The sequence below is a fragment of the Podarcis raffonei genome, chromosome 10 (genome assembly GCF_027172205.1).
Source record: "Podarcis raffonei isolate rPodRaf1 chromosome 10, rPodRaf1.pri, whole genome shotgun sequence".
NCBI lineage: Eukaryota > Metazoa > Chordata > Lepidosauria > Squamata > Lacertidae > Podarcis > Podarcis raffonei.
In genome coordinates, this window is record NC_070611.1 from 78,730,055 (window position 1) to 78,743,282 (window position 13,228).

At 47.4% G+C, this 13,228-nt stretch overlaps 2 protein-coding genes across 5 annotated transcripts in view; one reads left to right on the plus strand and one right to left on the minus strand.

The window, feature by feature from the left end:
* LOC128422442 (zinc finger protein 665-like) overlaps positions 1-13,228 on the minus strand; it is a 352,200-nt gene that overhangs the window by 262,436 nt on the left and 76,536 nt on the right. The window lies entirely within an intron of this gene.
* On the plus strand, positions 30-1,782 carry LOC128422456 (oocyte zinc finger protein XlCOF6-like). Its single transcript, XM_053406504.1, has one exon. The coding sequence runs from the start codon at positions 187-189 to the stop codon at positions 1,351-1,353; it is 1,167 nt and encodes a 388-aa protein (XP_053262479.1). The 5' UTR covers positions 30-186; the 3' UTR covers positions 1,354-1,782.

Consider the following 13,228-nt stretch of genomic DNA (forward strand, 5'->3'; position numbering starts at 1 on the left):
AACAGGATTTCCTTTCTGCCCACTCTGAAAAAGGTGATGGAGAAGACAGAATTGCAGGGGACAGGACACCTTTCGTTTCATTAGGAATAGCCATTAAAATGTGTAAAATGTGGAATATGCTTCACTGAATGAGCACACATAGTTCACATCAACAAACACAAAAAGGAAAGAACCCATTTAAAAGGTATGGAGTGCGGAAAGAGCTTCTCTTTCAATACAAAACTTAGAACACACCAGCGGACTCACAGAGAGAGAAAACATTTTAAGTACAGGGAGTGTGGGAAGAACTTCAGTCAGAGTGGAAACCTTAAATTGCACAAACGGACTCACACAGGGGAGAAACCATATGAATGTATGGAGTGTGGAAAGAACTTTAAAAATAGTGGAAGCCTTAGTAAACATCAACAGACTCACACAGGTGAGAAACCATTTAAATGTATGGAGTGTGGAAAGGACTTCAGTCAGAATGGAAACCTTAGATCCCATCAACGGACTCACACAGGGGAGAAACCATTTAAATGCATGGAGTGTGGAAAGGACTTCAGTCAGAATGGACACCTTAGATACCATCAAAGGACTCACACAGGTGAGAAACCATTTAAATGTATGGAGTGTGGAAAGGACTTCAGTCGGAATGGATTCCTTAGATCCCATCAACGGACTCACACAGGGGAGAAAGCATTTCAATGTATGGAGTGTGGAAAGGACTTCAGTCAGAATGGACACCTTAGATCCCATCAACGGACTCACACAGGTGAGAAACCATTTAAATGCATGGAGTGTGGAAAGGACTTCAGTCAGAATGGACACCTTAGATCCCATCAAAGGACTCACACAGGTGAGAAACCATTTAAATGTATGGAGTGTGGAAAGGACTTCAGTCAGAATGGATTCCTTAGATCCCATCAACGGACTCACACAGGGGAGAAACCATTTCAATGTATGGAGTGTGGAAAGAGCTTTAGTGAAAATGGAAGCCTTAGGAACCATCAACGGACTCACACAGGTGAGAAACCATTTAAATGTATGGAGTGTGGAAAGGACTTCAGTCGCAATGGAAACCTTAGATCCCATCAACGGACTCACACAGGGGAGAAACCATTTAAATGCATGGAGTGTGGAAAGAGCTTCAGTTTCAGTGAAAGCCTTAGACAACATCAACGGACTCACACAGGGGAGAAACCATATAAATGTATCGAGTGTGGAAAGAGCTTTAGTAATAGTGGAAGCCTTAGACAACATCAACGGACTCACACAGGGGTGAAACCATTTAAATGTATGGAGTGTGGAAAGAGCTTCCGTTTTAGTGGAAACCTGAGAAGACATCAACAGGCTCACATCGGTATGAAATGATTTAAATGTATGGATTGTGGAAATAGCTTCAATCGGAGTGCACACCTTAGAAATCATCAACGGACTCACACAGGGGAGAAACCATATAAATGTATCGAGTGTGGGAAGAGCTTTAGTGAAAATGGAAGCCTTAGAAATCATCAATGGACTCACACAGGGGAGAAACCATTTAAATGCATGGAGTGTGGAAAGAGCTTCAGTCAGAGTGAAACCCTTGATTTTTGTCAACAAACTCACACAAAAGACAAACCATATAAATATCAGGAAAGTAGATAGAGGTTCACTCTTAGTGGAAGTTCAAAATCAACAGACATATGGACAGAAAGAACTTTAAGAGTTGAAACCCTTCAAACCATCAACAACCTCAAAGAGGAGAAGCAGTTTAAATGAAAAGACTGCAAAAAGTGCTTTATTTATAACGGAGTTATCAAGGAACACCCAGAATTTTTGATTCAGTCATGTACTCAGGAGTTTTCCCACCAGAGGACCACAGTGCTGTAGCTGCTGCTGTTGTCATGGACTGGCTGGTGAGGGGGGGGGAGGCACCAGTTGGGGGACCCACAAGGGAAGAAGACTCAGAGCCTGGGGACTGGTGGGGGGATGAGCCAAAAGAGGGAGAAAGGGGAGCAGACCGGAAGGGGAGATTTTGCAAGCTGAGGAGGAAACAGGGTTTGGTGAGCGGGAAGAGTCTGGGGCAGAGAGCAGTTCAGACTCAGAGGGAGGAGAGGAGGGGGCCAGGAGACCCAGAGGAGGCCATCAGCTGAAGCATCCATAGAGATTCCCCCTCCTGCTGCGACCAGCTCCCCTCTCCCCTGGTCTAGAGCACACAAGGAAATCCAGTTCAGACCCCATGAGCCTGTACATGATATTAAGAGGTGTTTGGTTTTTTGTCCCAACATGCATCATTTTAATCTTATTGATAATGAACTGTATTTTCTGCCCATTCACCCCGTATGGAGAAGTCTTTATGGAGCTCCTTGCAATCTTTCTTTGTTTGAACAACCCTGGACAATCTTCTGCCATCAGTAAACTGCCCCCTCCCTGCTCCCTCATAAGTTTAGATCATTTATGAACAAGTTGAAAAGCCACAGGTCCCAATACTGATCTTGAGGGGACTCCGCTTTCTGCTCCTCTCCATTCAAAGAACTTTCTGTTTACTCTCTTGTTGTTTCTGAAGGAGGGCTGCCTTCCTGGTGGTGGGATGGCAATGAGCCGAAAGAGGGAGAAAAGGGAGCAGACCAGAAGGGGAGATATTGCAAGCTGAGGAGGAAACAGGGTTTGGTGAGCAGGAAGAGTCTGGGGCAGAGAGCAGTTCAGGCTTGGAGGGAGGAGAGGAGGGGGCCAGGAGACCCAGAGGAGGCCGGCTGCTGAAGCATCCATGGAGACTCCCCCCCCCCCTGCTGCGACCAGCACATGCCTTTGCATCTGGCGGTTAGAACTCTTAGAATGTGCGGATCCCATTTTTCAACCAAAACCAAAACCCGCTAGCCTTTTCCCAGGTCTTTTCTGACCTGGCAGTCGTTCGTCTTCTCTACGAAGGACTCTACAAAGCCCTTCTCCCTCTTTATCCCATGGGGTCCCAGCAACCTTTTCTGCTTCTAGGGAAAAGAGTCCCTTTCCATTGGACGCCTGGCAGCCCAGTGCCAAATCCGGCTGCTCCAGAGAGAAGGGAAAGGAGCTGTAAAAGCCCTTGTGCTCTGACGCGCACCAGTCACTTCCTTCCGGATCTTGGTGCTGCCGGTGCAGCTGCATTTAGGAGAAAAAGAGAAATTGGAAACCAAGCCCAAGTCCCTTGCTATCCAAAGTGGCCACTTGGACCAGCCTTGGGGCGTCTTCCTTGGGGAAAAGGAAAAGTTTCAGATCTCAGGTTCCCCGACAGGGAATGAAAGCTTTGATTGGGGTTCTCCCCTTGCAGTTAATTGCCCCTCTAATTGCAGAACCCCAATTCTCCCGTTCTCCCCTCCCCCTCCTCGCTACCTCTTGCCAGGAAGGCTGGGAGTGAAGACCGTAAGCAAAAGAGACAGCAAAGGATGAGAATCTGGGTTGCTGGGTGTTTCAGAGAATCCCTCCCACAATCTTCTCCATTCCTAGACTCACGTCCGCATGCGCTGCTCCTGGCCATCCCAGGGTCTTTTACTAGATTAATTTATGGCCGGCCTGGGGCTGAAAATAAACTACCAAAAAACTAAATTACTGACAAAAAGCCTCACAATGGAATAAAAAAAAGAACTTCAAGGAGAAACAGGCCTGGAAATTAAAAATAAGGTTAACTACCTACTGATCTGGATTTCAAATAAAAGTTTAAATTTATATGAGGACAATTCTAGTAAAGTATGGAAAGAATTTTTTTAAAAAAAATATGGAAACCTGGACCAAACTCCACCTCTTGGTTGTGAAAATGAATATCCTCCCCAAAATGATTTTCTTATTCCAAACAATGCCCATTTTAGGAGGAATGAATTGTTTTAAGGAGTGGAAAAAGGAAATATCTAGATTAATATGGAGTGGAAAGAAACCGAGAATTAAACACCAGTTATTAACAGATAAAAAGGAGAGAGGTGGTTTTGCATTGCCAGATTTGGAATTCTACCATGCGGCGGCAGGATTGGTTTGGATAAAAGACTGGATTACACTAAAAGATACGGACCTATTAGACTTGGAAGGCCACGAGAATCGGTCTGGATTCCATGCTTCTTTAATATACGAAAAAGTGAAGGTCCACAGGGGATTTTTGAGCCATGTGATAAGAAAATCGTGATATAAAATCTGGAATAAATATAAAGGACTACTTGAGCCAAAAATACCCTGGTGGACATCAACAAGAGAAGCCATATACGCATGTTAGAATATTTACAGCTAGCAAAACTGACAGGAAGAGTTAGAGGAGTATTGAACCAGAAAATACTTGGAGAATGGAGAATATTTAAGGATTCTATAAGATCATATTGTGCCAACCACACCATATTAGCAGAACTTGAGTGATACCTGTAAACACAACAAATACTGTTTGTGGAGTAGACCGGAACAACATTAAAGAATATAAAACTTGGTGGGGGGGGACAACGGCAGTATAAACAGTACAATGAGAATGAACGGAAGCCTCATTTTGTCACAAGTCTTTTTTATTTAATTAGGAAGTTTAAGTTTTTTATGCACTTAAATCTGCTTTTTGTTCTTTGTTTTTCTGTATTTTCTTCTTTCCTTTTTTCTTCATTGTTTTTTCTTTAATTTTCTTTTTTTGCAGTATGAGATGGCAAATTCTTTATATATGTGTGTAATTTAAATCAATAAAGATTATATTAAAAAATAAGTCAACTTGTGGCTGGCCTGATCAAGCGTTGCTTCCTCTGGTTAGCCCCGCTGGAACTCCAGTTCTTTCCAGACCCTGGGGTCACTAGAGGACTGGTGGCTCCTCCTGGCAAATGGCCTGGTGCGCGCTGGATCACCAGTCCTTCCTTGCCCCCCTTGAATCCCATCTGGGGTGCCATCTGTTGTAAACAAAAGCTGCCCTTCTTCCCTTATGGGGGACACAAGAGCCCTTTATAGAGTCCCTTGTAGGTTCTCCATCGGTAGGAGAAAACAACAGAGGCAACCAGAGACTATTGAGAAGCAAAGCAGCTAGTAAGCCTGATCTTGATTGATCTGCTGCAACAGGGTGCTCCCCTGAGGAGAACCCCCAACTAAGGTGTGCCTGCCCTTATATAGACATTTAAAATTCCCTGCCCTGGAGCTCCAGACCACCCCTCCATACATCATACATACATCACAGAAGGGGTGTAACCCCAGACCACCCCCCACAAACATCATACCTACATCACAGAAAAGGAGGTCTGCAACAGAAATGTGAATGTTGTTGTTTTTCCTGTCTGCCAGGTTATCTGATAATGCCTTATCTGATTCCCTTTCCTGGTAGTCTGGCCCTTCCTTTGAGATGGTGATTTCCCAATTCCTGAGACAATGGGAAGGTTCCCTCACCCGCTCCCTCCTTGCAGAGAAAATATTTGGTCAGTTTGGGAGTCAGAATGGTTTCAGGACGGTCTTCCTGAGCTGCTCCAGACATGTGGTCCACATATCTATGTATGTGCTTGGTTGGTACATTTATGAACATTTATTATATATACAAGACATTGTTATGGAAAATCTAGGTGCGAGGCTGCTCTGCCACCCATCTCGTCGGACTGAGTCCGCGGTTCCCTGCAGAACAAAAGGAGCACAGCCAGAGACTGGAGCAAGTTGGAGAAGATCCACGTTTATTGCGCAACAGGTTCAAGGCAAGATTGAACCCCGAGGATGGGGTGACATGAACTTTTAAAACTTCCCACCATTACCCCAGATACAGTTCATTTTTTTTAAAGATATTTATTAGAGTTTTACAAAAAACAAAGGTTCACAGAATAAAAGAAAAACCAAGAAAAATAAAAAATTCAAAAATACATAAAGAAGAGAAAAAAGGAAAATACAAAAAACAAATCCATTTTTTGATATTTTTAAGCTCATTTGCTTGTTTCCTTGACCTCCTCACACCTCCCCTTTTTGCATTCCCATTTACATAATCAATTCAGCAAATCCTTACCCTCTTTCATTTATCTTAACTCTATATCCTAACATATTATGACTCTATCTTTTCATCCATTTATCAATTCATTTTTGCATATTCTTATTAACTTTTGTTGCTGAATACCACTTATTGCCAATCCGAACATATTTTTAACATTCATTAATTTTACAATATTTCTGAAGATAGTCTTTAAATTTCTTCCAGTCTTCCTCCACCACCTCTTCTCCCAAGTCTCGGATTCTGCCAGTCATTTCCGCCCCCAGATACAGTTCAAAGGCATCATCACTACATCATTGCTACATCACAATTACATCAGAAAAGGGGTGGGTTACACGGGATTAACATATGGAGGAGGGAGGGGGAAACATGCAGAGTTGGAACATGTATTGAAAGGCACGTTCTGAGTACCGGTGGTAAGAGAACAATGGGGTCTTAGTTTGCATAGTCTGTCACCCGGCCGAGCCTGGAGGAAGGGCTAGACTGGGTGATTTGGCATCAATGAGGTCTTTCCTGGGTGTACGTGACCGTGACCTCCCGCTTGAGGGATTATGGAAGGTACTGGGCAGTCTTGAAGTCCTGAGGAAATGGAGCAGTTTGGCATTGAAAGCAAGAGAATCGGTGGTACGGGTGATTTTGTATGAATTTTTATTTTTTTTTAGCCCTTTGAAACAGTGGCAGCTCATTTGGGAAACGAATTGCTACATTGTATCAATTTTGATGGGCTTAGCAAGGATACGAGGTGTCAGTCCATTCTTCTCAGAGCAGGGAGCTGTCAACAGCTTGTCAGAAGGTAAAGGAGGCCTGCAAGAGCTGACGCTGCAGACCAAATGCATTGTGCTGATTGGCTGGAGGCTGCGTTGGGTGCAGGCTGATTGGTCAGGACGCTCCCGTAGGCAAATAGTCTGTTCATTCATAAAATATGCTCCTCGCTCCTCTGGTCTACCCAGGGAAAGGGAAAGGGCACTTTATTTTGGGGCTTGGGTTTTGCGTGGTGCTTAGTGCAAAACGGTGAGGGGGCTGAGGGGTCCTTGTAGGGCCGGGCGCCCTTGAGGTCATCGCCTCGAACCCTCTGAAGGCTTCTGGGAAGGGGGTTGACAAACATGCCCCCCCTTCTGTATCAACCTTAATTTTTTTATTGCAGGATTCATCCATTCCAGCCTTTCGCATGATGAATTCTGCATCTACGTTAAATAACCAGGGAGACAATTTAAAGCCTTGTCATACTCCTATCTCAATTTTGAACCAATCAGTTATTCCATATCCAGTTCTAACTGTAGCTTCTTGTCCCACAAAGAGATTTCTCAGGAGACAGATGAGGTGATCAGGCACTCCCATTCCTTTAAGAACTTGCCATAGTTTGCTGTGGTCGACACAGTCAAAGGCTTTTGACTGTGCACAATTCAAAGTGTTGGTGCTGACCTTTAAAGCCCTAAACGGCCTCGGTCCAGTATACCTGAAGGAGCGTCTCCACCCCCATCATTCTGCCCGGACGCTGAGGTCCAGCGCCGAGGGCCTTCTGGCGGTTCCCTCATTGCGAGAAGCAAAGCTACAGGGAACCAGGCAGAGGGCCTTCTCGGTAGTGGCGCCCGCCCTGTGGAACGCCCTCCCAGCAGATGTCAAAGCGATAAACAACTACCTGACATTCAGAAGACATCTTAAGGCAGCCCTGTTCAGGAAAGTTTTTAACGTGTGATATTTTACTGTATTTTTGGTTTTAATGGAAGCCGCTCAGAGTGGCTGGGGAGGCCCAGCCAGATGGGCGGGGTATAAATAATAAATTATTATTATTATTATTATTATTTTGCATAGTCAATGAAGCAGAAGTAGATGTCTTTCTGGAACTCTCTAGCTTTCTCCATATATATTTTTTTTATAATATATTTATTAAAGTTTAGGAATTTATATAAAACAGAATAAACAGAACAATAAAAACAAAGACAATAACAATACATACAATGCAAAAAAGAAAAAACACACATACAAAACAGGTATAGTTTCCATCCCTTATATTCATAAAACTTACTTTCCCGACCTCCTCATACCTCCCCTTTCTGTATTCCATTCTCTAATTAAGTCAATTCAACAAATCCTTTCCCTAATTTCTATGTACTTTTTAACCTTTCTTTTCTTAATCACATAATCGTTACAGCTTTTAACTCCTTAGTTTCTGAATCAACATCGTTCTAGCCTTCAATAATTTTGCAATGTTTCTTAAGATAGTCCTTAAATTTCTTCCAATCTTCTTCCACCGTCTCTTTTCCCTGGTCTCGGATTCTGCCGGTCATTTCTGCCAGTCCCATATACTCTATCACTTTCATCTGCCATTCTTCCAAGGTGGGTAGATCTTGTGTCTTCCAATACTTTGCGACGAGAATTCTTGCTGCTGTTGTTGCATACATAAAAAAAGTTCTGTCCTTCTTTGACACCAATTGGCCGACCATACCCAGGAGAAAGGCCTCTGGTTTCTTCAAGAAGGTATATTTAAATACCTTTTTCATTTCATTATAAATCATTTCCCAGAAAGCCTTAATCCTTGGGCAATTCCACCAAAGGTGAAAGAATGTGCTCTCTAGCTTTCTCCATAATCCAGCACATGTTTGCAATTTGGTCTCTGGTTCCTCTGCCCCTTCGAAATCCAGCTTACACTTCTGGGAGTTCTCGGTCCACATACTGCTTGAGCCTTCCTTGTAGAATTTTAAGCATAACCTTGCTAGCGTGTGAAATGAGTGCAATTGTGCGGTAGTTGCAGCATTCTTTGGCACTGCCCTTCTTTGGGATTGGGATTCATGTGTTGCAGGAAACACATGAACTCCTCTTTGTCCTCAGGAATGTAATCATGGGGAGAGGAAAGGAGGAACCAGACAGGTGACAAGAAGAAGAAGAAGAAGAGGAGTTTGGATTTGATATCCCGCTTTATCACTCCCCTTCAGGAGTCTCAAAGCGGCCAACAATCTCCTTTCCCTTCCTCCCCCACAGCAAACACTCTGTGAGGTGAGTGGGGCTGAGAGACTTCAGAGAAGTGTGACTGGCCCAAGGTCACCCAGCAGCTGAATGTGGAGGAGTGGGGAAGCGAACCCGGTTCCCCAGATTACGAGACTACCGCTCTTAACCACTACACCCCACTGGCTCTCGACAAGACACTCAGGTTACCACCACAACTCCTCCCTCAACCCCTCCTCTTTGTGATGTGTCAATGATGTAGTCATGATGTAGTATTGGGGGTGTTGCATGGGGGATTAGCAGCTAATAAAAGTTGGGGTCTTCTTTTGTTGGGGGCTTCCATCTTGTTCCACCTGGGGGCAGGTGGGAGTCCTGTGGCGACAGTCTTCAATCAAGACCTACTGGCTGCTCTTTTGCTCTGCTCTTCCTGGCTGGTCTCCTTGTTTCTTGTCCAAGGGATCCCTCAGATTTTGGAATCCGCTTCTGGCTCCAATTGTATCGGCTGCTTTTCTGAGCCTCTTGGCTGTTGTGCCTGGACGGGGCCTGTGTCCACAGTCATTGTCCTGGCCTGAGTCAGAGGCTGGGGTGGGGAGCTGGGATTTGGGGGGAGTCGTTTAGCTGCCCCCCTCCATTTCTGGTTTGAACAGCACCAAGACCTAAAACACGGAGGGATCTAAGCTCGTGGGGTGGGGTGGGGGAGGATGTTGCACTTGTGGGGGGGGGAAACCTCTCTTTGCAGCTGGATCTCCAGGATCAGCCCCTCCCCCGCTCTCCTGATCCAGAAGGAAGACGGTAGAGGGGAAACCTTCTCCTCCCCCCTCAATTCTTTCCCTCCCCTCCCGGCACTTCCTCCTCTCACCCCGCCCCCACAAACCCAGATCCCGCCCCCAAACGTCCCACCCCTTCCTCCTCCTCCTCCAATCCGGCTCTTCTGTCCCAGGAATGGGGGGGGGTGAGCCCCCTCCCACCCTGCCTTCTTCTCCAGGACGTGGAGCTTCCACTCCGGATTGCTGCTCTGCCCCGTAGATCTAGGGGGGGGGCGGCTTTCGATGCTGCAGGAAAGGAAAGGAGAATCGGGAGCGAGGACAAAGAGGTAAAGGGGTCGCGGGGGGGGGGGGAGAGGGGAGAAAAGGACCCAGAGACCCCTCCAGCTCCCCCAAGCGCCTTCCGTGGGGCCTGGATCCCGGCACGCGTGCTGCGAAGGGGGCTTTCCTCGCAGGGCGGACCCCTCACCCGTTTCCCAAGGCTCCGCGCGGCCCATGAAAAGGTTAAGGGGCGCGAGAGACGCCTGGATAGAGACCCCCCTGTCCCTCCCTTGCTCCTGTCGGGGGGGCTGCGAATGGAGAGGTGTGGCGCGCAGGGCGTGGGGTGACCCGAGCCAAGGGGGCCTTTGGGTGCAGGGGAGACTCCGGGAGAGAGGGAGGGGGTCAAGGACGTGGGGGGAGAAGGGAGGGGGCATCCCCGAGGCAGGGAAGCGCAGCATTGGCAGGGTGGGTGGGGGGGAGATAGGAAGACCAGTCTTGCGGGGGGGGGCGTCTCCATCGTGGCTTCTTCGGGGAATCTCTGGAGGGGCCGCCTTGGCTTCTCCCTCCCACCCAGGAATCGGCCCCCCTTCAAGGCGACCAGAGAAGGATCCCTGGAAAGTGGGGGTCCTGTCCCCCCACCCATTTCTTCCTGCAAGCTCCATCCTCTTCCCACCCCATAAGTCCCTGCCCTGTCCAGACACAGCCATTCTGCCCAGTCCAGCCATTGGTCCCCTGGAGAGAAGAGGAAATCCCGAGAGGAAGAGGGGAGGGGAGAGGCCTTCTCAGAAGCGGCTCTTGGTTTCCGCAATCCCACCCAGGAAGCAGCCAGAAGCCTTTTCCTCTCTCTCAGGCTTCCATCTTTATTGTCTTTTCCACTGAGGATGAGGATAATGTACACCTCTCATCAGAAACAGGGGTGCAGAGTCCATGGAATGGCTCTCAGGATCGATACGGAAGTTGCACCTCAAAAGCATTTCTGTTCCTCTTACTCTTTGTAGGCAATGTCAGAGTGACTGACAAGCTGAGATACAATCCTTCAGCATCCGATGACAGCGACTGCATGAATCTTCCCAGTCAATGGACCCATTTTCATGATAGACAGTGCCTGTGGCTGGAGGCTCTACACGCAGGGTTTGCCTATGCAGGCCAAGGACTGCCAGTATTAGCACAGGTGAGGTGTGTGACCTCCCCAAATTTACAGACTGTGTGGGAATGAGAGTTTGTGGGTGGGATTATACTTTACGGCAACCTGTGATTTTCTCCACCCACAACATTTCGTGAGCTGATATTGCAGTAAAAATTCCAAAATAACTACAAAAAATCACACGATAATAATAATAGTACAGTGGTACCTCAGGTTAAGAACTGAATCCGTTCTGGAGGTCCATTCTTAACCTGAAACTGTTCTTAACCTGTGGTACCACTTTAGCTAATGGGGCCTCCTGCTGCCGCCGCGCGATTTCTGTTCTCATCCTGAAGCAAAGTTCTTAACCCAAGGTACTATTTCTGGGTTAGCAGACTCTGTAACCTGAAGCGTCTGTAACCTGAGGTACCACTCTAGAAGTTCTAGTACTAGTATTTTCCCCCAGCTGCTCTGGGCAGCTTACAGTACATATAGGTAAAGGTAAAGGACCCCTATGGGATGCAGGTGGCGCTGTGGGTAAAACCTCAGTGCCTAGGGCTTGCCGAACACATGGTCGGCGGTTCGAATCACCGTGGCGGGGTGAGCTCCCGTCTTCGGTCCCAGCTCCTGCCCACCTAGTAGTTCGACAGCACCCTTAAGTGCAAGTAGATAAATAGGGACCGCTTTCTAGCGGGAAGGTAAACTGCGTTTCCATGTGCGGCTCTGGCTCGCCAGAGCAGCTTCGTCACGCTGGCCACGTGATCCGGAAGTGTCTCCGGACAGCGCTGGCCCCCAGCCTCTTAAGTGAGATGGGCGCACAACCCTAGAGTTGGACACGACTGGCCCGTACGGGCAGGGGTACCTTTACTAAAGGGACGCCTTACCATTAGGTCCAGTCGTGGCCGACTCTGGGGTTGCGGCGCTCATCTCGCTTTATTGGCCGAGGGAGCCGGTGTACAACTTCCAGGTCATGTGGCCAGCATGACTAAGCCGCTTCTGGCGAACCACAGCAGCGCACGGAAACACCGTTTACCTTCCCGCCGGAGCGGGACCTATTTATCTACTTGCACTTTGACGTGATTTCAAACTGCTAGGTTGGCAGGAGCAGGGACCGAGCAACGGGAGCTCACCCCGTTGTGGGGATTCGAACTGCCGGCCTTCTGAATGGCAAGGCCTATGCTCTGTGGTTTAAACCACAATGCCACCCGCGTCCCTACAGTACATATACAAGACAGTAAAACATCAAACATTAAAAACCTCCTGATACAGCTGTCTTCTAAATGTCAGATGGTTGCCTACTTCCTTGGCCTCGGAAGGGAGGGCATTCCATGGGGCAGGAGGCCCTCTGCCTGGTTCTATGGAACTTCACTTGTGACAGCAAGGGAACCAGCAGAAGACCCTCGGAGGCGGACCTCCCTGTCCGGACTGAACGATGGGGGTGAAGATGCTCCGTCAGGTCCACAGGGCCGAGGCTGTTGAGGGCTTGAGGTTGCAGATCTTGCTCCTCCATAATGATCGATGTATAGTTAGCAGAGTAGGAGAAAACACAGAGGCAGCAAAGCTTAGAAATTTATTACTGAAGACACATAAGCATAACAGGATCCCAAAAATAGCAAAAATGTAACTCACAGTAAAACCCTGACTTCAGAATATGAAGTGGGAGCAAGCGCATTTCAATACTGTAATTTATATATAATTCAAGGTCAGAGTAACCCTGGGACTAGATAACAAGCCTCCAGGTGGACATGCCCCACCTGCCCTTCACGTTCCTCTTCCACACGGGCAGAATCTGCCTTCTGGACTGTGGGATTCACGGTTGTTCTCCTCCTCTCTATCCACCAGGGCTTGACTTCAGGTGCAGCAGAATTCCCCAGCCCACCAAGGATTTGAGACCCATCAGCTTTCCTCACCTGGTTTAGCCGGCCGGTTGAAGCCGTTGCTTGAAGCCCTGTTGCATGCTGACAGCTTCTGGAAGCCACAGGTGAGAGCTGAGTGCAGGGTGGGGACCAAGGGTGGAAAAATGACCCCAGAAGGTGTAGGACATGTTCCCCACCAAAGGAACTACTTATCCCCAACACCCCATGACATCTAGATTCAGGTAGGTAGCCGTATTGGTCTGACACAGTTGAAATAAAAAATTTAAAAAGAGTCCAATAGCACCTTAGAGACCAACTAGGTTTGTTCTAGGTATAAGCTTTGGTGTGCATGCACACTTCTTCAGATCCACTG

Coding starts and splice junctions, on each gene's coding strand:
- LOC128422456 (XM_053406504.1), top strand. CDS start 187: ATGGAGTGCGGAAAGAGCTTCTCTTTCAATACAAAACTTAGAACACAC.